At 27.7% G+C, this 27,779-nt stretch overlaps 1 protein-coding gene across 1 annotated transcript; it reads right to left on the minus strand.

Annotated features, from left to right (window-relative positions):
• Positions 1 to 3: 3 nt before the first annotated feature.
• Positions 4 to 7,344, minus strand: LOC132934384 (protein ERGIC-53). Its single transcript, XM_061000697.1, has 11 exons — positions 6,761 to 7,344; positions 5,918 to 5,974; positions 5,302 to 5,399; positions 5,056 to 5,228; positions 4,900 to 4,999; positions 2,806 to 2,929; positions 2,572 to 2,731; positions 2,116 to 2,369; positions 1,956 to 2,052; positions 1,301 to 1,567; positions 4 to 437 (listed from the first exon to the last, which is right to left on the minus strand). The coding sequence occupies exons 1-11, from the start codon at positions 6,936 to 6,938 to the stop codon at positions 401 to 403; spliced, it is 1,545 nt and encodes a 514-aa protein (XP_060856680.1). The 5' UTR covers positions 6,939 to 7,344; the 3' UTR covers positions 4 to 400.
• Positions 7,345 to 27,779: the final 20,435 nt, after the last annotated feature.

The following is a 27,779-nucleotide window of genomic DNA, read 5'->3' on the forward strand; positions in this document are numbered from 1 at the left end:
AAATATCAAAATAACATTTAAATTTATTGTAAGTTGTGGTCTGTAACAAATCAACATAAATCCAAATTTAGCCTACACAGTTTTGAACCAAATAATGAATTAATTAAATTTATATCATAATTTTTATTTTATAAATCACAACACATTCTTATTGTAATGAAAAGTAAAACAATCTTAAAAAAATTATCTTAATTAAATAATAAGTCGTTAATTACATGGTAAAAAAAAACTATTTTGGTAGATTTATCATGGAGATTCATCTCGGTACCAAAAAAATACATTTTTACTATTATCTTATTCATAAGAGGTATCAATTACATATTAACACAATTGCAATAATTAATGAAATCTCCTAATTATATACATAGTATTAAGATAGTTCTGTTCTTATTTCAAAGGTTCAATAGAATTTCTTAGCTTGGGATTCTTTACTGTTCCTGAAAAAAAAAACAATTTTTCAGCAAATACAAACATAAGATATTATCGGTTTGATATTAACATTATTAATGACATAAACAGCAAATGTTGTCACACAAGGAAAGGTAATATTATTCAATTTGTGTTTTGATAAGAAATGTATTCATGCAGTAATGTGATAATAAAATTGTATTCATGAAGTAACATATCAGGATTCTAGACACATTTGAAACAGTGGCGTGTCTAGGAATTTGTGAAGTGAGACATTAAGCAGGGTCTATCTTTACGTTTTAGAGGCTATGAAACTTATTTTTGTTTTGACTTGTAACATGAGTGGTATCATGTTAGCATCTCGTTAACATGGTTAGTTTTTTGTTCCTACAAATAATTTAATGAGCGGAGGCCTCAAAGTAATGAAACATGGATTAAACATTTTTACTGTTATATCATATAATATTTTATTATTTTAAGTCATATGATTCAATTTTTTTTTTTTAGTTATTTTTGTTTTGTTGTTTCAATAAGAGGTACAAGTAGTTTTAAAACAATCTATTATGAGAAAAAGTTACAATTATTTTTTATTATTATGGAGAAATTTCTTTACATTCTTCAAATGATGTTTATTTAAAAACCATCTACAATAAATTATAGAATTTTTAAAGTAATTAATAAAATATGAAAGCAGTGATGGTAACACTTATTTTATACAAATAACAATTAAATCGATATATTTTTTAGTCCTATCTTTGTAAAATGGGTAATTTTCATTTTGATGGATAAAAATTTGGTTTATAGGTCTTCTAATAACTAATTCAAATGTTGATTGATCCTCCAAACCTCCTACCACTGATTTGAAATATCTATTAACATAATCTTAACTTACTTATAGAAAGCATAGATAATAAACAATAACGTTTGACCCACTGCAGCTACCAAAACAATTGTATTGGTTGCACATGTAGGACAAGACAATTGTTGTGAATACCCAGCCTTCTGTGTAGCTTCCCGTTTGATGGTATTCAATGAGTCTCTGATTTCATGTATAATTGATACCTGGTCGTAGCCTAATGGCTGAACTTGAGCTGTTGGTTGATGAGCTTGGTTTTTAATTATGTTTTCAGTCTTTAAATGTACTTCTGCCACTAAATTCCTATACAAATTAAAAATACAGTGTTTAGTGTATGAGAAAATGACATAATTTGAATGTGAAATATTGAAAAATCACTAACGCATAACCAAAATATTGTAGAAATACTTATAAGTATGGACCTATAATGTGTATTCATTATACAGGTTAAAAATTTAATTTGTAGCTAAACTTTCAAGATATGAGTAATATGTATTCTGAGTAAATTATAGATACATTTTATATCACAACTTATGAATCTTATACAAATAACAACTGATAAAACAATTAACCAGTTACTTTAAAATGGTAAAATCATATTTTTATTTCTTCTTAATAATACAAAATAACTGAATAATAATATTACAATTTTAAATAACATATGAATTTGCAAAATATTTGAAAATAATACCTGACTTCTCTCACAGAGCTTATAATTCCATTTTGGTTGTTGATCAGTAAATCAACATCTTGTCTTCCCATTCCTGCATTCCCTTGTGGCATTTGTACTACATTATAATAAACAGAAAATATCAATAAATGCGTGTAAATAGTTAGCAAAAATTTCTTACCATGAGGTTGTCCTTGTGCACTACCCATTGATCCAACAACCGCCATAGTAGATTGAACGTTCGATAGCAAGCTGAGTGTTCGTTCCTGACGACCAACAACTTCATCAAGTTTTTGGCTCAAAACTTTTACAGAATCTACAATCTGGCTCTGACCAGAGAATATCTGATTTAATTCTCTTTGACTATCTGTTTCATACCAATCTTCAAACTCGCTATCTTCTCTTGTTTTAGTTTCTGGATGCTGCTTGTGATAACTACATATTACAACAAAGTAATAAATAAGAATAAGAAATACTATCATTGCAAATAAGTATACACTGGATAGCTTGAAGTTAAATTGAGAATTTCAAATTGAGGAAAAGTAAATGTTATAATATTGGTTGAAGGTAATTTCTGTGCTCAAGATATCAAAGTTTGATTTCCCAAGAGTCAACTAATATTTATTAACTATCTTACTCTTCTTTTTCTTGATCTAATTTCCGTTGGTAATCTGCATACTCTCTGGTTAGTTTATTTTCTTCATCCACGGTAGTTTGCTGAGATGTACCAGCTGGTTTGAATGTTGTTCCCGGAGGGTAAATACTATATGTCAAAAAATGATTAACATCGTGATCATCTGAAATATAAAATTGTATTTAATAATAAGCTTATTTAAATACACACAATAATATTCTATGAAGAGATCACTACCTGCAAGACCACCGGTAGCAGCAGATACACCAAAATGACCATTCTTAGGTAAAAATACATTTTCGCTTCGGAAGCAAATTTCAAAGTCCTTTTCATTATTAGTATTGCCACTATGGAAAAATACCTAAACGAATAAAAACATTAAATATAATTGATGCTTATGGTCAATATAGAGATATAGTTTAAGTATAAGGATATAATTCCTAAATTTATTGTCTCCACCTTATTAACGCATAGCATTCCAAATTGTACATTTAAAAGAATCCATTCGACTCTTTTATTTTCAATATTAGAATGAATGTATTTATCATTACATTTCAAAGTAATAATCTTCTCTATTGAAATATCTAAAAAACGTGTTAGTCCTATAGATATTCCTACCTACCTTTAAATTTTATAATAAGTAAATTCCCTCTAACATTAAAAATAACAAAGTAAAATGGTTTTTTTGGATGTAAACTTTGCTATGTTATGACATTATGAGTTAGTAAGATGGAATAACACATATAAGGACAACGTCCTCTTAAAAAGCACACAACACAAAGAAATATTTTCTTCAAATTAATTAAATATTAAATTACTGTAGTTATAACTACTAAAAACAAATTGGTCAAAACTCAATGTAAAAAAAATATCATTTAAGCAAATATAAGAGTATTTAGAATGACTAAACTCAGACTCAATATAACTCCCTATCTTATACATGTAAAATTATCACTTTACACCCCTATAAAAAGGTTATTTCTGATATTTGATTTACACATAAATTTGTAACATTTTGTGCTTAAGACGATTCAAGTATTAGAATTTCAATAAAATGTTTAATTTTTTTTAAATACTAAAATGACTAAGAGATAATAGCTGGTTGTGCCATGTCGTGTTGCAATAAGTGACTATTGCGATTACAGAGAAAGAAGTAACAAAAATGCTTGCCGTATTTCTGTGTTTAGTGCATAAAAACAGGTCACAACAAAAATTCAAAAACACAAGATAAGTAAATTATTGAATGAAGCGAGCAAATTTTACAAATATAAGATGGGCAATTACCGCAACCCGGCTCAATGACATCTTTATTCAATTCCTAATAACTCTTTGAATGTGTGTAGAAACGTTATACCTGTACCATTTCTCTTAGAATTGAACATTCTTATAAATTAAAAAAAAACTTATTTTTCGTGTTTTGTGTTCCTTATTAAGAGGATGTCGTACCTGTATATGTTGTCTCCGCCTTACTGTAATATACTTAATATAACAAAATGTATGTCCAGCAGCTCCAATTTTGTATTGTTAGCTTAAATATTAGAGAATTGACCTACAGAGAATATTATCTGTGTTTTTTCGTTGGTTTTTTACAATATTTTAGTTTATAATTGAATTTAAGCATTTTCAAATATTAATATTTTACATACTCATAACTCACATAAAAATTAAAACATTGCAAAAACCAACAAGAGAACACAGATAATGTTCTTATATTTAAGTTTGATAATAGGTCAATTCACTCTACCAGCGATAATTGAGGAAAGTCTGCCAGGTCGCGGGGGGCTAAGGCCGGATGCTATTGATGTATTACCGATGTTTAATGTCAATAAACGATGGAGGCTGGGGCACTGTAATGCAAATCGCGGTTCTCTCCACGGTCCTCGATAATACAAAGAAAAAAAAAGGTCATTCACTCTAATATTCAAGCTAACAATTCAAAATTGGAACTGCTAGTCGTACATTTTGGTATATTATGGGTTAGTAAGACAGAAACAATATAATACGGAGATACGACATCCTATTAAGAAGTTGCTAACTGGATTTTTATCACGATTAAAGATATAATGGTTGCCCGGCAAGCTATGGAATGGTTGTCTCCATAATTACTCATGATAAAATAATTTTGTAGCGCTCGTAGACCAAAGTGGAATATTTATATACTGTAATCGCTATTGACAAAATATGATAGAGAGCGCATACAGTCAGATAAGCAGCTGTCCCAGCAAGCAATTTCAATTGCTATGTGATATCACTTATGATATGGATCATCAGGCAATCATATAAAATTTAACCATGATTGTAATTCCCACACAACAATACAATAATACATACCGTTAATGTGTTCATATAATATTCAATTTTGGCTCTTGTCGCAAAAGGTTTATTTCTAAAATCTCTCAAACACCCAGATAACTGTTGAGTAGAACCATCACTGAAAAAAACATGGTAAATAAATAATTTATTTAATAAATTAATTGGTTTATTTACTTTGCATGATCAAAAACTTGTGATCCATCATTTACTACACCCATAATATATGGATTATTGTGTTTGCCATCATTGTCGAAAGAATCAAAGAATACTCCCAAACCAGTCCATTTGTCGGAGCTACCAAATACTGGACCATTGTAGTCACCTTTAGAAGATGTATACCAAAATGCCTGTTTAAAATCATAATTTAATATTATTACAAACAATAATAATAATAATAATATATTGTAATATAATATGTACCAGGCCATCAGCACCAATTCTACCTCTTCCGCTGACTCTAAAATTTATTTCAACTGTCCACCAATCAAACTTTGTTTGACTTTTTGTCCAAATTGCACCTGCAAAAAGACTTTCATTTATCAAATTCACTAATATCAATTGATACCTAATAAAATAACACATGTTATTTTCTTATTTATGTATTCTGAGATTTACTTTTACTTTTTTTAAAAAGCCCTATGTAATACATTTTTTGTCCAAGAAAAAGAACTGATCGCTAAAATGTTTAATTTACCAATTTATTATAAATTCTGTAGAAAAGATTTATACAAATATATGTAGCATAATTTCTTCCAAGTATAAAATATATAAATGTAATAAAAAGTAAACTGTATTCATTGGAATATACCTAGATCATATTGATACATTATTATCAATAATTGAGAAATGAAACTTAAGATGTTACTGTTATGACTTATGAATATTTAATTTTAGTTTACATAATATTTAAACAGTAGTATTATACTTAATAAAGCATTTGATGGAACCAAATAAACCTTCTATAGTAATAATAATAAGAGTACTATGAGAAAAATATAGTACGTATAAAATCATAATGAATTGGATAAGAACAAACCTTTTTGACTTTTTAAAGATGGTGCAATTCGAACATTATCTGCACTGGCAATAGCATCTATACAAAAACAAAAACAAACAAATAAATAAATAATACTTTTAGTGTAAAGCAACATTCTAACTTTTAATAAGTTATTAACAAATATTACATCAAATTTGCACAAGGATGGACTGTTTATGAGTGATTTATAATTGATTCAAACTCTTCTCATTTTAATAGGTAAAGCATTTAGAAATAAAGCACTCTGGAGAGTATTTTAAGATACACACCTCCCATTGTGATTTAGTTGTATTTTGTTTGATACTTTTAACTATTTTGTTTACATAATAATTTCTTATAATTTTATGAATGTTTAGGTACATTAATAAATGTTTGAAACGAGTATTAGGTAGGTAATCAAATGTATTAAAAATATACCTCCTAATTCCTATTAATATTAATTAGTATGTACGAACAAAAAATGTACTTTTTTGTAAAAAAAGTGGTTTAAAATTATTGTTATTTTTTACAATCACTTCAAGATAAGTAAGCTTCAAGTGTTTAAAAAGATTTTTATTTGGTATTTTTCCGTTGCTAAAATTCTAAGCGCATATCGTTAATTTCAAAACAAATTTCAATAGCTCTTCGAGTGCAAGCATACTGTACAGTTATTACCAGCTATTGGTAGGGCATAAAGTTTACAAAGCTGTTTCTAGGATTCGTTACTAAACATAACGTGATCGGACGTACCTATATGGATCGTTCAGTGAGGGAAATAATCAATTAATCGGAATAGAAACCTATGTACACAAAAAAAAATATTAAACAAAGATAAAGAAGGAAACACAGTAAGCGTTGACATACTTCCGCCGTACTCCCAGAACGGTACAGATCCATCCTTCTGGGCCAAATATGGTGGTTTGAAGCTGTACTTGTACTCGAACCGGGACACGACCTGGTTGCAGCGCCCGAAATCGGCATGGCCCGCCAATAGAACGAAGACGGCGGACACCACCAGCAGCGGCAGACGGAACTGCAACATGTTCCCGAACAGCTGGAGCGTTCGGATGGACAAGCCGGTAATACACGCTCACGACCGGACTGCGCGACTTCTCCTTAATATCGGTATAATATTAAGCGTGCACTATTTTGCGCCTTTGACTAGCGATTCGAGATTTTTGTTCGCGGGTCAATCACAACAGCGTCATCGGGAAAACTGTGTCGTTGGCATAATATTATCGCCGTTGTTGTTATTATTACTCGTGGTTTCGGCGGTTCGTTTGTTACACGTTGGAGGTTCCACGATATTATTATTATTATTATGACAATAATCTTGAACAGCTATACATTTAATACGTACACGAATCGTAACCAGTGGCCGCCGCCGGTCGCCGAAACGTACCTAAGATTATCAAAATTATTACGTGACCCGCCGCGTTATCAAAACCGACCGCTTCTGCCACATCGGCACGTCGGCGTCGCGCTCCGTACACCGCACGGATCACTGATAACAACTTATGTACGTGTCCGATTATTATTATTGTTTCCACGACCACCTCCAACAAAACGCCGTCCTCCCGGTCGAGCCGCAACGTCCATGGGGGCAATCACGGTCTGTCTCGTGCGCGCAAATGCGTCGAGACGTTCAAATTGAATATCTCGACGATTATATTATTATTATTATTATTATTATTATTATTATTTTGTACTCGATTTCAAAGCACGACTGCACGAGTCTTATAGTGCACTAGTGTAATGCCAGTGGAATCGCTGGAGTTTAAGTGAACAGTGATGCTCGCTAATAAATATCGTGACAACATCTTGTATTGATTATTGAGACATCGCACCCGCCATAGTAGACCTATAAACTAAAGCCCGCATAACGAACTGTATACAATATTTTACTAATTAGTTTCTTTTATCGCAATCGTACCCCACTGACTTATCTTTCTAAGCGCTGTCCAATGGCCATAACTAATTTCAGAATGAAAATCGTGATAATTGTCGACGCGTATCGTTGGAATTGGAAACAGTAGTTTTTGACAAATAAAGACGTGGTACTGTGAGGGGCCCCTTAATAGGTCTATGTATAGGGCTGACGGTAGGTATTGAAAATAATTTTCGGTATTACGGTATTGATTTAAATACCGGGTTGAAATGGTATACCGAAAAACCTTAAATTATACGGTGTACCGAAAAACCGAAGTGATACGGTATACCGAAACCGAAATGATACGGTATACCAAAATGGCAAAATACCGATATGTATTATACAGTATACCATTTTTAAGGTCTTTTACGGTATATCGTTTAACAAAATATTTTCAAAACACCGGTATACCGAAATACCGTCAGCCCTAAGTCTGTGGTACACTGGTACCTACCCACATGTGTCGTATGATAAACAAAAATATTTTATAATAGGTATATGATATTAATACTCGTGCTCTGTTTTTAACTGTGAGCACGTCCTATATTCATATTCATATTATTTTTGTTATTTGACGTATCGATCATTCGAAATATTTTTATATGCTATATTTGTAACGGTGAGACGTGAGTCTATACATTCATTATAGCTATTATAATACTATGGTTGGATAATTATTTTATAATCTTTTAAATATTGCATCTATATAAATTAAAACTTGTAAAAACGTTCCACAATAATATTATATTTACACCATTTACAGGGCTTGTTAGTTTTTCGAAAATTATTTATAATTTTTTCATTTTTTGAATGATAAGTATAGGTATACATAATATACCAATTTGTAATTAAATATTAATAATGTGGTAACTATAGATACTAATTAGCGTTTAAAAAACATTTGTTCATTTTCATGTGGTTGTGAGTAATATACTAATATTGTAGTCTATAATGGCTATACGAAATTATTGAAAATCCGATGTAAAAATAATTAATTAATTATTACTTTAAGGAATATTAAGAAATGTAGAATAGCCGCGTGATGTCATTGGGCCCAGCTCATCGTAATTGCCTATCTTATACGCGAGCAAAGCGATGAATGTATTGATTTTACAATGATGTGTGTTTTTTTTTTTATTTTTTTTTTATTTGTGTCTGTCATCACCTTTTAGGACAGTAAAAAGCCCTTGGATTTTCTTCAATAGTAACTTTTCTGATAGGAAAGTGAATCTAGTTGGTACTTTAGGTGGTCAAAAATAAAAATTTCCCAGTAGTTTACACAAGTGACATGAAAAACAAAAGAAAAATTAAGGAAAAACGGGCATTTTTACGCAAAATTTGTTTTCGAGAAAATAGATTTTGGTTTTTGGTGTAACTCTAAAACAAATGACCGTAGGGACATGCAATTTTGACTGAATGTTTATATTAGCATTTTCTATACACCATACAAATTTGAAAATATTTTGACTCTTTTTAAACTGTTTACGGACATTGTCAGTTTTCAATTTTTTTAGTTTTTTTTTCTATAAATATCAATAAAATTTTATCTGTTGAGTAAAAAAGCTTTGAAATTTAATAGTAGGCTCCTAGGTTATTGTTTCAAAGGCAGATGAAAAAAATTAAAAATCCTTAGTCACAGTTTTTATTTATAAGCATTTAAAGTTCAAATTTTGACAAAATACAGAAAAATCACGAAAATTAGCAAACTATTTTGAGTTGAGAATTCATAAAAATTTTTCTTTTTAAATCTAAGATTTGAAAATGTAATATAAGATAACTCATAAGTTTGTCTACCTTTATCAAAACAAAAATGTCTACAAGAAACTTAAATTAAATTTTTATGAGCGTCTGAAATTTATATTTTTACAACATTTGATATTCACTCGATTTCTCATGTAACAATTTTCTTATTTTATTGTAATTGAAAAACGAATGACTGTAGATATTTGAAAATTTCACTGAATGTTTATATTAGCATTTTCTATAGACCATACAATTTTGAAAATATTTTGACTCTTTTTGAGCTGTTTACGGACATTGTCAGTTTTCAATTTTTTTAGTTTTTTTTTCTATAAATATTAATACAATTTTATTTGTTGGGTAATTTAATGTAAGGCTGATATATCGTTCTAATAGCAGTTAAAAAATATTAAAAATACATAGGCACAATTTTTTTTAATAAGCATTTAAAGTTCAAATTTTGACAACATTTATCAAATTTATATTTTATTAATTATTTTGTAGTTAAAAATGTATAAAATGTTTAACGTTTATGGCTAAGGATTTAAAATTTAAAACAAGGCTCCACGTAAATAGGTTATATATAAATTACTGTATTCACAATAATATCATCAAATATACTTGGTAACATCATAGGCTGACTGACCATTTTCGCTCAGAATTGTTTTTCTTATACAATGATACATACTGAACATACTGACAGCAGAGCGACATCCACTTATCCACCTTTATTTTTATTGTATTTGTTTACACGATAAGTAGTCGAAATAATGCTTCGATTTTCAACTTCAGTATCTTGTTCGATGGGAAAGTGAAAATTGTTGGTGCATTGGGGAAAGTTTAAAATTCCTAGTAGTTTTCAAAAACGCTATGAAAAACAAAAGAAAAATTAAGGAAAACCGGTAATTTTTACACAAAATCAAGGATCGTAATATATTGATACAATGACGTTTGAAAAATATTAAAAATCCAGAGTCACAGTTTTTATTTATAAGCATTTAAAGTTCAAATCTTGACAAAATACGGAAAAATTACGAAAATCAGCAAATAATTATGAGTTGAGAATTCATAAAAATTTTTCTTTTTAAATCTAAGATTTTAAAATGAAATACAAGGTTCCTCGTAACTTATAAGTTTATCTATCCTTTATCAAAAAAAAAAAATCTCTACAAGCAAATCAAATTAAATTTTTATGAACGTTAGAAGTTCATATTTTTACAATATTGGATATTCACTCGATTTCTCATGTAGTGGTTTTGTTATTTTATTGTAATTTATTCAAAAATTAAAAACTGTAGATACATGAACATTTTACTGAATGTTTATATTTGTATTTTCTATACACGATAATATTTTCAAAATATATTGATTTGTTTTGAACTGTTTAGGAACATTTTCTGTTAACATTTTTTTTTGGTTTTTTTTTCTATAAATATCAATAAAGTTTCATTTGTTTGGTAAAAAAGCGTGAAAGTTTAATGCAAGGCTCCTGATATAATTGTTACAATAGCAGTTGAAAAATATTAAAAATACATAGGCACAATTTTTTTTATAAGCATTTAAAGTTCAAATCTTGACAAAATATATAAATTATTTTGTAGTTAAAAATTTATAAAATGTTCAACTTTTATGCTAAGGATTGAAAATTTAAAACAAGGTTCCACGTAAATAGGCAGTGTTTGTCAAGTTCCTTATAAAAAGGAATTCATTCCGTTCCTTATTCCTTTTTTAAAAAAAAGAATTCGTTCCTTTGTCGTTCCTTTGGAAAAAGAACTAGTTCCTTTTTTAGTTCCAGATAAAATTAAAATTCTTATTTAACCATCAATTTTTTTTTTAAACATATATTTAGGTACTTTAATTTTTAATTATACTTATACCTACATACCTTCAAGTAAATTTATAATTTACTATTAAGTTTAAGAAAATAATACTGACTGCAGTTTTTTTTTATACGGTTATAACTACTGTAGTACTGTATAACAAATGCAAATCACAATTCACTTCAAGTCTTCACATTATTCACAATATGAAAATGAAACACTGATACCGGCTGTCGACTCTCGACTATACGATTATTTGACTTTTCAGACATTTGGGGTTTTCGGTATAATCAAATGACGTATTTTAGTAATCTATTTTGAGATTGTCTTCAAAATTAAATTGCTGGCCAACGTATGTCAACTATCTTATCATTTATTGTTGTTATAAATAATTATCATTAAAATAATATTGTAACGTCATATTAATATGGTAATATATTATTATACATTTTAGCTGTAGGTAAGTACTAGGACTAGGTATTACAATAGTCCCGACCCGCATCGTAATTCATAAATGATTTTATTGTTCAGTCTTCGGTGTTCATGCTATTTTATTTTCCGTCGACGCAACGACAAGGATTTATATTTTATATCGTAATAATGTAATATAATAGTATATTATACCCATTTCTATATATTAAGTTATAACTTATGAGTTATGACTTATGAGAAATATTAATAAAGTTACTAATGACCAATAAGTAATGAGTACCCTGTACCAGAATACCTACCTAATGATTAAGGACTAACACGGTGAAGTTTGATACTCGGATACTCGATAACGATCATAATATTGGAAATATACACACTAAGAAAAAAAATATTTCAATTTCAATTATTTATATATCTGTGTAAATTGGAACTTGAAAGGAACGAAAAATTTCGTTCTTTTTCCTTGAAAAAAAGAACTCGTTCATTTTCTCGTTCTTTTTTTATAAAAAGGAATTCGTTCAACGTGCCGTTCCTTAAAAAGGAATTCGTTCCAGGAAGCCGTTCCTTTTGGAACTCGTTCCTTCCAAACACTGTAAATAGGTTATACATAAATTACTTTCTTCATAATAATATCATTTAATATACTTAGTAATATCATAGGCTGGCTGACTTTTCACTCCAGATGAAATTTAACACCATCTATTATTACAGTAACCCACTTGTAACCTTTTACCTTAACTTTTTTCTAACAATTATTTTTTTTTTCCAATATAAATTGTATTATATACGTTAATTTGTTTTAGAGTTACATCAACAATTTAAATTTTAGATTCTGAGCGAAGCGATGAATGTATTGATTTTATAATGACGTGTGTTTTTTTTTATTTTTTTATTTTGTGGCAGAGTCACTACTCATCCTACTTTCCAGACTTTAACTTGAATACATTATTTTGAAATGTCTCAAAAGCTCAAAATCATCATAAATAGAAAAAAAATCACTTATTAGTTATTAAATACATTACTATATTGAATTTTCAATTTTGAAACTAAATTTAAATGTGATTAATATTTAGGTAAACATAGTAATTTTAGATATTATTTTTAAAGATAAAATACAAACACTTGCATAGTACCTACGTTTTTTTTGCGTTGTGTGTTAGGTATAAGTTTACAATATAGTATAATATATAGGTACGTGAAATGATGAAACTATAGAAATGTCTTCTTTTACATCAGCCAAAAATGTAAATGTTTACCCAAATAGTAATCTCATTTAAATTTAGTTCCAAAATTGAAAATGCAATATAGTAATGTATTTAATAACTAAAAAGTGATATTTTTTTCTTTTTATGATCATTTTGAGCTTTTGAGACATTCGCGAAAATGATGTATTCAAGTAAAAAGTCTGAAAAGTAGGATGGGATGTGACTCTGCCACAAGTAGGTAACTTTTTTTTTGTCTACTCGAACAGGAAAAACAAGCTGATAGCAGTATAAAAAAAAATTATATTGTTATTAAAAAAAATCACTATTTGCATAATCGTCCACATTAAAATAATAGTTACGCGTAATATTTCAAAAAATATATGGGTAAAACTCAAAATAAAATAGTTAGTCAAATTATAAAATTTAAAACCTTCTATAAAAAAAATATAGGTAATAATAATTGTCCAAACAAATAATACAAATTGTAACGTTATTACGTATAGAACTCATAATAATAATAAATCGTAATAAATAATATATAATTCTAATAATTATATAATAATATATAGGTATGTTATGCTATATTATAATATTTTGAACTATTAACTAAAATTATGATAAGTCTAAATGAATCAATTCGAAGCATGAAACTAATATTAATTCATAAATAATGAGACATTTTTAATAAACGCTAACAATTGGTAGCAAATTTAAAAGAAATTCCGGCACCGGACTACTTAACAATGGCAGAGACGCAAAGTTTCCATATATTATACCCATTTCAAGTAAGAAAATAACACTGGCGAAGTTTACATTAGACCTTTTACACAATAAAATTTTGAAATGTTTACGGACATTATCATTTTCAAATTTTAGATTCTGAGCGGAGCGATGAATGTATTGATTTTAGTATTTTACACCGATGTATATTATTTTTAATTTTAAAATATTTTTTTGTGTCGATCATCAACTTTTAGGATAGTAAAAGTGTTAAGATTTTCTTTAACAGTATCTTTTCTGATAGGAAAGTGAATCTAGTTAGTACTTTGGGGGGGTCAAGCAGTTTTCAAAAGTGCCGTGAAAAACAAATTATTAAGATTAATTATTAAACAAATTATTGTTAATAATTACAATTAAGGAAAAACAGGAATTTTTACGCAAAATCGGTTTTCCACAAAATAGATTTTGGTTTTTGGTGTACCTAATACAAATTACCGTAGATACATGAAATTTTGACTGAATGTTTATATTAGCATTTTATATACACCATAACAATTTCAAAATTTTTCGATTTATTTTGAGCTGTTTACGGACATTTTCAGTTTCCATTTTTTTTTTGTTTTTTATTCTATAAATATCAATAAAATGTTATTTGTTGTGTAAAAAAGCTTGAAAATTTAATAGTTGGCTCCTAATATATGGTTTAAAATTTTCAAAGATAGATGAAAAATATTAAAAAGGTGGGTAAGTAGATGTCGCTCTGCTGTACAGTATGTTACAAGTGGGTCACTGTAATGGATGGTGTTAAATTTGAATTCAATGATATAATATCATTGTATAAGAAAAACGATTCTGAGTGAAAACGGTCCATCAGCTTATGATATTACCAAGTATATTTGATGATATTATTGTGAATAAAGTAATTTATATATAACCTATTTACGTGGAGCCTTGTTTTAAATTTTAAATTCTTAGCCATAAAAGTTAAACATTTTATACATTTTTAACTGCAAAATAATTAATAAATTATAAATTTGATAAATGTTGTCAAAATTTGAACTTTAAATGCTTATAAAAAAAATTGTACCCATGAATTTTTAATATTTTTTAACTGCTATTAGAACGATATATCAGCCTTACATTAAATTACCCAACAAATAAAATTGTATTAATATTTATAGAAAAAAAAAACTAAAAAAATTGAAAACTGACAATGTCCGTAAACAGCTCAAAAAGAGTCAAAATATTTTCAAAATTGTATGGTCTATAGAAAATGCTAATATAAACATTCAGTGAAATTTTCAAGTATCTACAGTCATTCGTTTTTTAATTACAATAAAATAAAAAAATTGTTACATAAGAAATCGAGTCAATATCAAATGTTGTAAAAATATAAATTTCAGACGCTCATAAAAATTTAATTTAAGTTTCTTGTAGACTTTTTTTTTTGATATAGGTAGACAAACTCATGAGTAATCTTATATTACATTTTCAAATCTTAGATTTAAAAAGAAAAATTTTTTATGAATTCTCAACTCAAAATAATTTGCTAATTTTCGTGATTTTTCCGTATTTTGTCAAAATTTGAACTTTAAATGCTTATAAATAAAAACTGTGACTAAGGATTTTTAATTTTTTATATCTGCCTTTGAAACAATAACCTAGGAGCCTTCTATTAAATTTTCAAGCTTTTTTACTCAACAGATAAAATTTTATTGATATTTATAGAAAAAAAAACTAAAAAAAATGGAAACTGAAATGTCCGTAAACAGCTCAAAATAAGTCAAAATATTTGGAAAATGTTATGGTGTATAGAAAATGCTAATATAAACATTCAGTCAACATTTCATGTACATACGGTCATTTGTTTTAGAGTTGTACCAAAAATCAAAATCGATTTTCCCGACAACAGATTTTGCGTAAAAATTCTTGTTTTTCCTTAATTTTTCTTTTGTTTTTCACGTCACTTTTGAAAATTACTGGGAAATTTTCACTTTTGACCCCCTCAATGTACCAAATAGATTCACTTTCCTATCAGAAAAGTTACTGTTGAAGAAAATCCAAGCACTTGTACTGTCCTTAAAGGTGATGACAGATACAAAAAAAAATAAAAAAATAAAACAAAATAAAAAACACATATCATTGTAAAATCAATACATTCATCGCTTCGCTCAGAATCTAAAATCGAAAATGTGCAAATTATATTGAGTTAGAAATTAATATAAATTTTCTTTTGAAATCCAAGATTAAAATGTAATACATTGTTCCTCATAGATTGTCTATCTTCATCAAAAGAAAAAAAAATCTACAAGGAAATCAAATTATCTTTTTATTCAGCGGAATCATCATAATATATAAATATCCGGTGGGATTAATAGCCGGCGGAATCAACATAAACAAATGTCCGGCAGGATCGGTAGCCTATATAAGAGTAAACCTATACTTATTGTTCCCGTGCTTATACTTGTATAGATAACCGATGTGGGTTAGGTTATTTGGGTATTCATATTTTGGGGATATTAAAAAACCACGACACATTATTCAATATATTAACACGGCGAAGAGTTAAAGATTACGATGGTTATACTTTAAACAATGATGAACAACAATAAATTATTAACAGTAAATTAGTTTATTAAAATGGACCATATTATTAGCATGTAGTTGATGGTACAATCACAGTATAAAGAGTAATAATATTACTGTTTATACTGTGGTACAGTCGTCAATAATTATCACCTAGACGGCTAGTTATCTGTTGGCTACCGTTATTTGTAGACAAGGAGCAGAAAATCGGCGCCACCTGTCTGGCATACCTGATCATTTTGTCCGCGAAACAACCAGGATCCCATGCAATTGCGACGCGTTTTGTCGTCGTGTTCGTACAGGTATTCCGTTCGGCCGACCGACAACCGCCGGCATAGGTTTCAAAACCAAACACAGTGAAAATCGCTATTAGTACAGCAGTGAGAAGGAAGGAGTAAAGGACATCGCAGATCAAAATACATACTTATTTAATGGGACTGAAGAATGAAAGAGGTTATTGCTTATTTTCATCTAACAAACGTGTAACTTCACACGCTCATAAATAATTATTGTGAATTAACGATTTTTAGATTACACTCATATAAACTTTTGAGGAACCGGCTTGTATTACATTTTTTTGGCACACAGAAAACTTTTAATTAAGATACAACTAATAAAAATAGAAAATCTCTTTTGAACAGCTCAAAAGAGCCAACATATTTTGCAAACGGTATGGTGTATAGAAAAGAATATAAACATTTGGTGAAAAAATCATGTATTTAGCATGTATCTACCAAGCTAGACGTTTTTTTTTTAATTTACACAATAAAGAAAACACCGATTTAAAAAAAAAACTAGTTTTGCGTAAAAATTCCTGTTACTCCTTAATTTTTTTTTGTTTTTCCGAAGCTTTTGAAAACTATTTTCAATTTTAAATTTTTACCACCAAAAAATGGTTATCGGAAAAAAAATCCCCGGAATAAAAACCCCTAAATAAAAAATATCCAAAGAAAATCCTTTTATATGATTGTACATCTTAAAATACTCATAACTCTCTTTAAAATAAAAATATGATAAAGACTTTATGATACTGCCAAGATAATAATCTTACCTTTAAATATTTTATAAGAGGTCAATTCTCTCTAATGCTTAAACTAATGTGATCTAGATTCCTATAAAACATACTGAAGTTGAAAACCAATGCATTATTTCGACCAATTATTGTGTACAGTGTACACAAACAAAAAAATTAAAAATTAACAATAAACATACATCAATTATCATTGGAAAATCAATACATTCAATGCTCCTTTCGCATTCTAAAATTATGAAACAAAAAGTATATTTTTATTTACATAAGTTTATTTTATGAATAAAACACCCACGGAAACATAGGCTCATAGGCCAATGCGAAACAATTCATCTTAACCCATTAATTCGTTATTAGCTGTTGTAGTAATTTACTGTTACAGTAATTCAGTTATGTTTACAGGTTTTTTTTTGAGGAGGATTAAAAAAAATTACCAAATTAAATTATTTTAAATTTTGTGTGGCTTTTTATTCTGACTATTAATATTTTAAATTTTTTCAACGCTGATTATAGTATTATAGTATAATATTATATGTTAAAATAGGTATGTAAATTTTACTTTAATTAAATACCTACCTAATAAAAGTATAAAATGCTAACACCGAATACAAATCCCAACGGTTGTCTACTACCTCGATATAAGACTACAGACATATTTATATCTAGACAGATATAGATATAGATATAGATATAGATATAGATATAGACTATAGATCTACGAGTCTACGACTGAAATAACATTTCAATATGGGCAATAATAAGAAACGATATCAAAATTTGGAAATGCATTAACAGTCTAAAAATATGAAATGACCTCCCCCCCCCAAATGCAATTGTAATGTAATGTAATGTAAATGTTAGCAAGCGGTTTTTTTCAGTTTTATTTTGGGTAGGTCAAACATTTTGCCCCCTCTCAAAAACTGAAATGACGCCACTGGTGAGTTAGTGGCTATGCTTTACTGCTAACAGTTAGTCATATATAGGTCTGCGATATCTTCCAAGAACCTAAGAGTTATTTTTGACGTGTAGTGGTGAACTGGTGACCACTGGGCGTTATTAAATTTAATCTAAATTTGCTACGGGGAACAATTTGTATCTGTAAATTCAATAACAATATTAGTATTAATTAGTTAGGAATTACTCAATATACTTATTAATGCAGTTCACTACTGCATTTTCTACTATAGAATTGCAAAAATTCATTTTTCAAGTGTATTTGAATGTTTTTGCTAATATTAGTAGAAATTGTACTTACCAACGTATACAGTTAACTATAAAAGTGTATAAAGTTTCGATACCAAAATTAATTTATTATAAAAAGTAAAATAACCAATGTAAAACTATATTTATACATACCGAATCGGAAAGTACTATTTGTTTCCACCAGAGCGCGTTTTGTTTCCCCAATAGGAGGTTTATTATTTGTGGGTAAAAGCAGACTTATAAGCAGTACAAAATGACCAATTTTTGTAGGCACTTTTTAGATTTTGAGCGGAAGGATGAACGTATTGATTTTACAATAATATGTGTCTGTGTAGTTTTTTTTGTTAATTTTTAATAGTTTTTTTTTTTATAAGCATTAATTAAAGTTCAAATTTTGAATTGAATTTGAATCTTGAATTTTATTTAAATTTATCTATAGGTACATTTAACTACGGTAACTTCCGCATTTTTTTAATGAAATATATGCAAAATAAATAATTTATTATTGATTGTATCTAATAATACGATCGTAATAATGAGCGTAGTTTGGATAGTAAAAGTTGCTGAAAACGACGTGTGTCGTTTGTTGTTTACTCGGTTGTTTCATCTGACGTTGTAAGAATGTTGTAGGGACGTTAAAAATTAAAAATTTAATACGAGGTTCTTCATAAGTAGTTCATACTGGAACAAATACATGTGTACATTCTATATAAATTGTTTTCGGCAAAAATGAAATCATCCTAACATAATATTCTAATAGTAAAATAAGTGGCGCTGCTAAAATAAAAAAAAGAAGAAGCAAAGAGTATCTATGTCATAACAACAATAAATTATATTTTGTGCAACAAACGAATAATACATTTATTAAGTAAAGATTTATTAAACTAAGTATACAGTAGTTTTTGATTAAATAAATCTCACCTTAATAGTCAATTCCATATATAGGTATTTATGCTATCGCTGAAAAATAATAAGCATCTAGCAAACATTTTTTAATAATTTAAAAGTATGTGGTTTCTAAACTCATTAGTTATTAGTAATAACTTATTACCTATTTGTTAACTTACAATAATTGTAGGAATTGTTAATTATTATTTTGATTAATTATTAATCGAAATAAAAAGCCTAGAGTTTGAGTTTTGAGTTATTTTTCAAACTTCAGATGTTAAAAAAGTTGATAATGAAAAATTAAAAAAAAAATTTACACATAATATCTTAAAAGTTGATATTTTTTGTATTTTTATGTTGTTCCAAGTTCCAACAACAATTTATACTCGATTTTTATAGTCTTGGTTAAAAATTAAGTTCCAATTAGCTTATAAAACTCTAACAATATTAACGATAATTAACAGGTACCTATATACATTTTGAATTTATATTAACTGTTGCATATAAAATGAATGTCCCAATTGCCGAGTTTATTACACACGGGTCCGATAAAGCCCATTTCCAGCACTGAGTAATGATATCAAAGATAATAACGATTATGATTTATGAATAATAATTAATAGTTTAATAAGTACCTACCGCTGTATTTAAATTATATTGGACATTAGTATAAACATCAATGCTTATTATTGCTACCTACTACTTTAATTAATATATTATCAATATCAATTATGTATAAATGGAGGTATTAAAATACATCCAACAGTTACCTAATTACTACCGTAGATAACTTATTTTACTAGGTATATTTAAACTTAAAAACACGAAAATAATTTTTGTTATTTAGTGTTTAGTCATATTACCGTCTCGTTGTAAGTATTGTTTTCGCTATTTTATTGAATAAAAACATAAAATAAAATTTGTGTAGTAATTGTCGTCTATAAATAGGTATACCTACTGTAATAGACAGGCGTATATGAATTATGAATATATATTTATCGTATAAACATATTTACATATGGGCATATGGCTGATCGGCAGTCTTTCATATGACGTAAATACAGCATAAAACGTTTCCAAACTGAAGTTATCAAACAATATCCACAAAGGTTCAAGTTCAAGTTCAGCAATTCAAAAACACTTTTTACCTAAAACTATTAAATTTAATTGTTGATTCTTCCTTGACGGTACAGTAAATAAGAATAAATCACTGTTGCAATAATCGATGTACCTACGTGTAGCTAATAAACATTGCTATTACTTATTAGTTATTAGTGATTGTAAACAAATGTAAGTAAGTACCTATTTATTAATTTTTTTGTACTATTCATATTATTTATTTATTTATTTAGAAAAAAATTAAAGTTATTAGTTAGGTACCTACTGACAGTAACTATAACTGTATTATAAATTTCTATTTTATACACATTTTATAGGGTATACAGTTCAAAATCTTTTATTTTAAAAGATACATAAAATAGTAATTACATAAAAAAATATGGAAGAAAAAAATGATCAAGTAAAAACGCTTGAGAATAGTTTTACTACTAACTTTCTTACAAATTGCAGTAGGTACACTATTAATATAAAATATAAAATAATTCTATTCAGCGTGCATAACATTATCATAAGATGTATTAAACAGATTCCCATTTTTTAGCCATTGTATTATTAATTATTTGTTGTTTATTAAAAATGTTTTAAAATAAATCATATTATTACAGTCGGTTATCCTACAATATCACTCATAATAAATATATTTATTAATCCTTCGTAATTATGAGATAAATATATTAACAAATCGTTAATTAATTATTAATTACTAATTTAAAATTAGTAACCTTTGGAGTAGAATATATAAGGACTGCTGAGAAAAAAAATTATAAAATACCTAGTCGAGCTCTTTTAATATCAAATTTTAAATTAATAAATTTAAAGAATAAAAAACAAAAATTTTATGGTGGTTAAGAGCACGCACGGCAACTCGACTGTGGTTGGGGGCGTTTCGCCACATCCATATTATTTTTAAATGGCCTTAAAGCAACATGCATGTATATTTTATCCTCAAATTGGTTTTGGTTTTGATTATTATTATTATTTTTATTATTATTGTCCACAGGACCCGTGGGGGCCGGTTCACATTACAGCGATTTGGGGACGTGTGTGAAGTTAGCCCCCCCACTTTACTAAAAAACTTTCAAAATATTTGTAACCCAATTTTTTAATTTGTAACTATTTGTAACCAATTTTTCAAAATTTGTAACTTCGTAGTTCAAAAGTTACAACTGGTTTCTCAATGAGGGGCTAACATCACGTGAGTCCCCCCACTTTAACCAAATCAATTGAAATTAAATTCATAATTTTCCTTTTAATTTGTCACCATTTGTTATCAACTTTGTAATCTCGATCATCAATCTATGACCATTTCCAAATAAGGGGGGGGGGGGCTAGCCCCCCAATCAACTACATTAACTACAAAATATTTGCAACTCATTAAGCTTAATTTTTAACTATTTTTAACCAAATTTTTGAAATTTGTAACCTCGCAGTATCAGTGTTACAGCTAGTTTCTCAAAGAGGGGCTAGCCCCCCCCCCCCCCTCAACCAATTAAATTAACTCCAACATATTTGTAAATCGTTAAGGTTAATTTGTAACCAAATTTTTAAAATTTGTAACCTCGTTGTACCACAGTTATGACCATTTCCACAAGAAGGCATAGCCCTTCTAACCAACTAAAATAGCTTTTGACCTTCGTATAAAGTTAGCAGTTTATACAACCATATCATACACTTATTTGTTGGACATTATTTTAGTCAGAATAGCTTTTGAAAGTTCTGCACTGCTATCTTTTTGGGTAAAAAAAACTTGAAAATATAATACAAAGCTCTTAATAGATTGTTACAATGACATTTGAAAAATATTAAAAATCTGAGGTCACAATTTTTTTATAAGCATTTAAAGTTCTAATTTTGACAAAAGGCGTAAAATCTGTACAACTACATGGCTCTTTCGAATTTTGACAAAGTTTAATAATTATTTTGTAGTTAAAAATATATAATATGGTCAACTTTTATATCTAAGGATTACACTTTAAAACAAGGTTCCACATAAATAGATTATATATAAATTACTAAGAATACTGAATAATCTATACCTACTATATAATATTATAAATAGAAGCCCATTTTTTGTAAAAAAAAATATCTTGAAAAGTATAGGTACTCAGCCTAGGTATAGGTTAGGTAGGTTAGGTATTTAGTATAGGTACGGGGTATATTTAACCATGGTGACTTCCACAATTGTTTAGTATAATATGCAAATTTAATTATTTTTTATTTATTATATCTAATAATATAATTGTAATGAGCGTAATTTGGATAATACAAATTACTGAAAACGACGAGTGACGATTTGTTTTACTCAGACGTTTGACGTTGCTGAAACGTTGCAGGGACGTTGAAGAGTTGATGACGGTGATCGATCAGAGCATATATACCAGGGGTGTATGCTGTGATCGTAATGACCGCTAGACCGCTACAAGCCAAGCCTACAACAATCGCCGCCGTCGCAAATGCCGACACCGACGCCGCCGCCGAAATCGAAGAACGGTAGCGACTAGCACATGGGACCCTAGTATACAGGGTCCCTACGTATACCCGGACAGTCCCAGTGAACTCTCTCCTAAACACAAAAAATCAACAAGTTGAGGAAATTAGTTTTTTTTTGGGATTGCATTGTTTTTTACCTTGAAAACTACATTTTTTTTGCATTAGTTATTTTTGTGCTTGGTCAATTATTTTCAATTTTTTTCGTTTATAAGTAGATAGGCAGATGCGTTTTGATGCGTTCTCACCAGATGTAGCGGAATTAAATAATAATACAATTAATAAAAGTTAATAAAATATTGACTAGGGCCTGAATGTTGATACCCTACATTATAAAAATGTCCTAAAAAATAAAAAAAAAATACGTTCAGAAATGTTATGAAATGTTAATGACCGCTTAAAAACGCTCATAAAACTCTAGTTAAAGTTAATACGATAATTTATTGATTCAAAAATTAAGAATTACAATTTTTAAACAGATTATGATTTAAATTTACAGATACTATAAATAACAACAAAAAACTAAAATCGTTATTCTTCGCTCAAATATCCAATTTCATCAACATTTGAACTTAAAACGTACCTATAAAAACAAAATCGTAAAATAACATTCAATGTATTTTTATATTATATTATATTTATATTATTTAATATTTAACATTTAAAATAAAAAAAAAAAATAAAAAAAATTGAATATCTATTTGTTGCTGAAATAAAGACAATGCACGGGCAATTATATTACAAATGTATAGACATATTTTGTTGAATATTTTAATTAACCAAGTATGGATAATATTATTACATACAGTAGGGTACAATTTCGGAAAAGTAGTCATGTAAGAACTAGGTTCTTTCCCAAATAATTCGAACACTAATGCAATGTATAACAAATAACAATGCCATTGCATACAGCCATACAATATATTATACGTGGCGGAACACTGTATGGCGTTTTTGAGGGGGCCCACTAATATCAGGTTCGGTTAATGCAATTTTTATTTTATTTTTTAATATTTTAAGTTATAATTTTACAATGTTAATTATTTATCTAACAACATTCTAGGCGTTTAAAATAATTATGTTTACAATTTGTAGTTAAAATATTTTTTGTATATACAAATATTTTATACGAATTAGCTAGGTAATTAATTAGGTAGGTACCCTTTTAGAAATTTAGCAAGAGTAAGAGGACATCAAAATGACAAAATCCATAGATTATTGGCATAAAGAATTTAAGGGACACAAATGTAAAGATCATTCTCTACGAGTTAATACCAGCTATTGTAGGTACATAACTTGTCATAGGTGTCATAGGTCTACTTGTGTATTTGCAATGGTAGATTTAAATGTTTTTATATTGTGAATTTACAGTTTCCCATGCATGAATATTTAGTTTATATCTGATAAAATATTTGAAATTTATTTGTTAACTCTAAACTTACCATGATTTGATTGAGTTCAAAATATCGAAGACAGTATTATTCTTTTTGAGCAAAAATCGTACTTAAATGTGATAAGTTATCAATTGTCCAAGGCTGGGCAAGTTAACGATTTTTTTAACTCGTTAAGTTAAGTTATTATAAAATAATAAAGTTAAGTTAAGTTAAAAATTACTCGTATTTTTTTCGTTAACTCCTCAAGTTAAAAATAAACTTTGAAGAAAAAGTAACTTAACTTAGTGTAAAGTTAAAATTTGCTAATAAAAATAAAAAATTCCAGACACATAATATGGTCAAATAGATAGTTTTTCTATACTGTCTTAAGAAAATTACTGGGAAATTAAAAATGATACATCAAAAAAAAACCTCATTCAAAAATATATGCATTATTCTTCCAACGAAAATTAACTTAATTTAGATACTTTTGAAATAAAATTAACTTGAAGTTAACACATTAATCTTGAAAAAAAAGTAATGAGTCTATTAATTTAACGATTTAACTTAATTTTAACTTTTAACTCGTTAATGCCCAGCCTTGCAATTTTCATGATAGGCATTATTCAAATATTGTAATAATTATGTAATTATCATTGTATAAAGTCAACAACACACCTGATAATAATTAATATATCATTCTTATTTCCATTGATAATAATTTATCTTTATTATCTATGCTTATTGCTTAGTTATTCCTTATAATATTCCCCACGTATATTATGTGATTTACTAATAATTTTGATACTTTGAACCCTAGAGCGCAGCACCTTGTAACGTTTTTATATTTATTTTCAGCCAAATCTGACACGAATATTTGAGTTAATATTAGTATTTGAAATAAATAAAAAACAACCAATTTGTACAACACAACATACAAGTATATTAAATTCAAAGCACAGATTATAAAAGATCAGTTTTAATGTTATAATCATTTATCATCAATAATTGTACGTAGGTACCTAATATGGGAATCATAGAAAAGTAATTAAACTTACGTTTATAATCGAAAAAAGTATAGTGATTTTATGAATTAAATTTGTATTTTTTTCATTATATTTTAAACTATTAAATAAGTTGTATTTTATTGTTAAATCTGCAAAATGTAGAGAGTATTTTCGAAGTTAAGAAAATAACCGTGTATTCAATCATTAGTTGTCTAGTGATTACTATGCAAAAAAGCCTAAGAACGAACCAATTTAATTTATTATAAAATAAATTATGAATGTTTCAGAATTTAGTGATAAACCAATTCTGTCTTATACAGTTAGAATTTATGTTGTAAGTACTTATAATATGATTTATGTGATTGATTTAAAGTATGAATTTTTTTTCGTTAAAGTGTCAAATTGTAAGCCAATTTTGTTGTCGTTGTGCAAAATAATAGGTTCTTTACTATATCATTGTAAACTTTCAATACCTAGTTTATAATATTTTTTTTGTTTATTTATATAGGTACTTTAAGCCATGAATTAGTTTTTGTATAATGATAGGTATAATAATAATGTTAGGTATTATAGTTTAATGAGCTATACTTAATTGTTTTGTTGACTTTTAAATTACTTAACTGTTTTTTTTTTGGAGAAAAATGGTTTGTACTTGGGATAGGTACATCCTATTTTAGATTCTGAGTGGAGAAATAAATTTAATGATTTTACAATGATGTTTTTTTTGCGTGTCTGTCATCACCTTTTGTGGCAGTAGAAATGCTTAGATTTTCTACTTCAGCATCTTTACTTGTATCTTATCTAAATGATTCAAAAGTAAAAATAGCCAAGAGTTTTCAAAAGCGTCGGGATATACAAAAAAAAAAAAAATTAAGGAAAAGCTGAGGTTTTTACGCCGAACCAGTTTTTATAAAAAACTATTTTATACCAAAAAATTGGTGCTGTAACTAAAAAAACACGTAGTTACCTATGTATTTACAAATAAATAAATGTAATAATTTGTAGCCTTTTTTTATTTATTTTAAAAATAAAAAAGGTGGATAAGTGGATGTCGCTCTGCTGTACAGTAAGTTACAAGTGGGTCACTGTAATGGATGGTGTTAAATTTGAATTCAATGATATAATATCATTGTATAAGAAAAACGATTCTGAGCGAAAACGGTCAATCAGCCTATGATATTACCAAGTATATTTGATGATATTATTGTGAATAAAGTAATTTATATATAACCTATTTACGTGGAGCCTTGTTTTAAATTTTCAATCTTAAGCCATAAAATTTAAACATTTTATACATTTTTAACTACAAAATAATTAATAAATTATAAATTTGATAAATAATGTCAAAATTTGAACTTTAAATGCTTATAAAAAAAATTGTGCCCATGAATTTTTAATATTTTTTAACTGCTATTAGAACGATATATCAGCCTTACATTAAATTACCCAACAAATAAAATTTTATTGATATTTATAGAAAAAAAAAACTAAAAAAATTGAAAACTGACAATGTCCGTAAACAGCTCAAAAAGAGTCAAAATATTTCCAAAATTTTATGGTGTATAGAAAATGCTAATATAAACATTCAGTGAAATTTTCAAGTATCTACAGTCATTCGTTTTTTAATTACAATAAAATAAGAAAATTGTTACACGAGAAATCGAGTACATATCAAATGTTTAAAAATATAAATTTCAGACGCTCATAAAAATTTAATTTAAGTTTCTTGTAGACATTTTTTTTTTTTGATTTTCTCGAAAACAGAATTTGCGCAAAAATTCCCGTTTTTTCCTTAATTTTTCTTTTGTTTTTCACGTCGCTTTTGAAAACTACTAGGAAATTTTTACTTTTGACCCCCCAAAGTACCAACAAGATTCACTTTCCTATCAGAAAAGTTACTGTTGAAGAAAATCCAAGCACTTTTACTGTCCTAAAAAATAATGACAGACACAAAAATAAAAAAAAAATTTAAAAAAAAAACACATCATTGTAAAATTAATACATTCATCGTTTCACTCAGAATCTAAAATTTGAACAGTTATTTTTGATTGTGAGGGTGAAAAATGTAATGGTTTTAAAGTAATTTATATATAACCTATTTACGTGGAGCCTTGTTTTAAATTTTCAATCTTTAGCCATAAAATTTAAACATTTTATACATTTTTAACTACAAAATAATTAATAAATTATAAATTTGATAAATGTTGTCGAAATTTGAACTTTAAATGCTTGTAAAAAAAAATTGTGCCTATGTATTTTTAATAATTTTCAACTTTTATTTGAACGATATATTAGGAGCCTTATATTAATTTTCACGCTTTTTTACCCAACAAAAAAATTTTT

Source organism: Metopolophium dirhodum, chromosome 1 (assembly GCF_019925205.1).
Source record: "Metopolophium dirhodum isolate CAU chromosome 1, ASM1992520v1, whole genome shotgun sequence".
NCBI lineage: Eukaryota > Metazoa > Arthropoda > Insecta > Hemiptera > Aphididae > Metopolophium > Metopolophium dirhodum.

Coding starts and splice junctions, on each gene's coding strand:
- LOC132934384 (XM_061000697.1), bottom strand. CDS start 6,938: ATGTTGCAGTTCCGTCTGCCGCTGCTGGTGGTGTCCGCCGTCTTCGTT. Junction 5,975..6,760: donor GTTCTGGGAGTACGGCGGAA/GTATGTCAACGC, acceptor GTTTTTGTATAG/ATGCTATTGCCAGTGCAGAT. Junction 5,000..5,055: donor CAAGTTTTTGATCATGCAAA/GTAAATAAACCA, acceptor TGTTTTTTTCAG/TGATGGTTCTACTCAACAGT.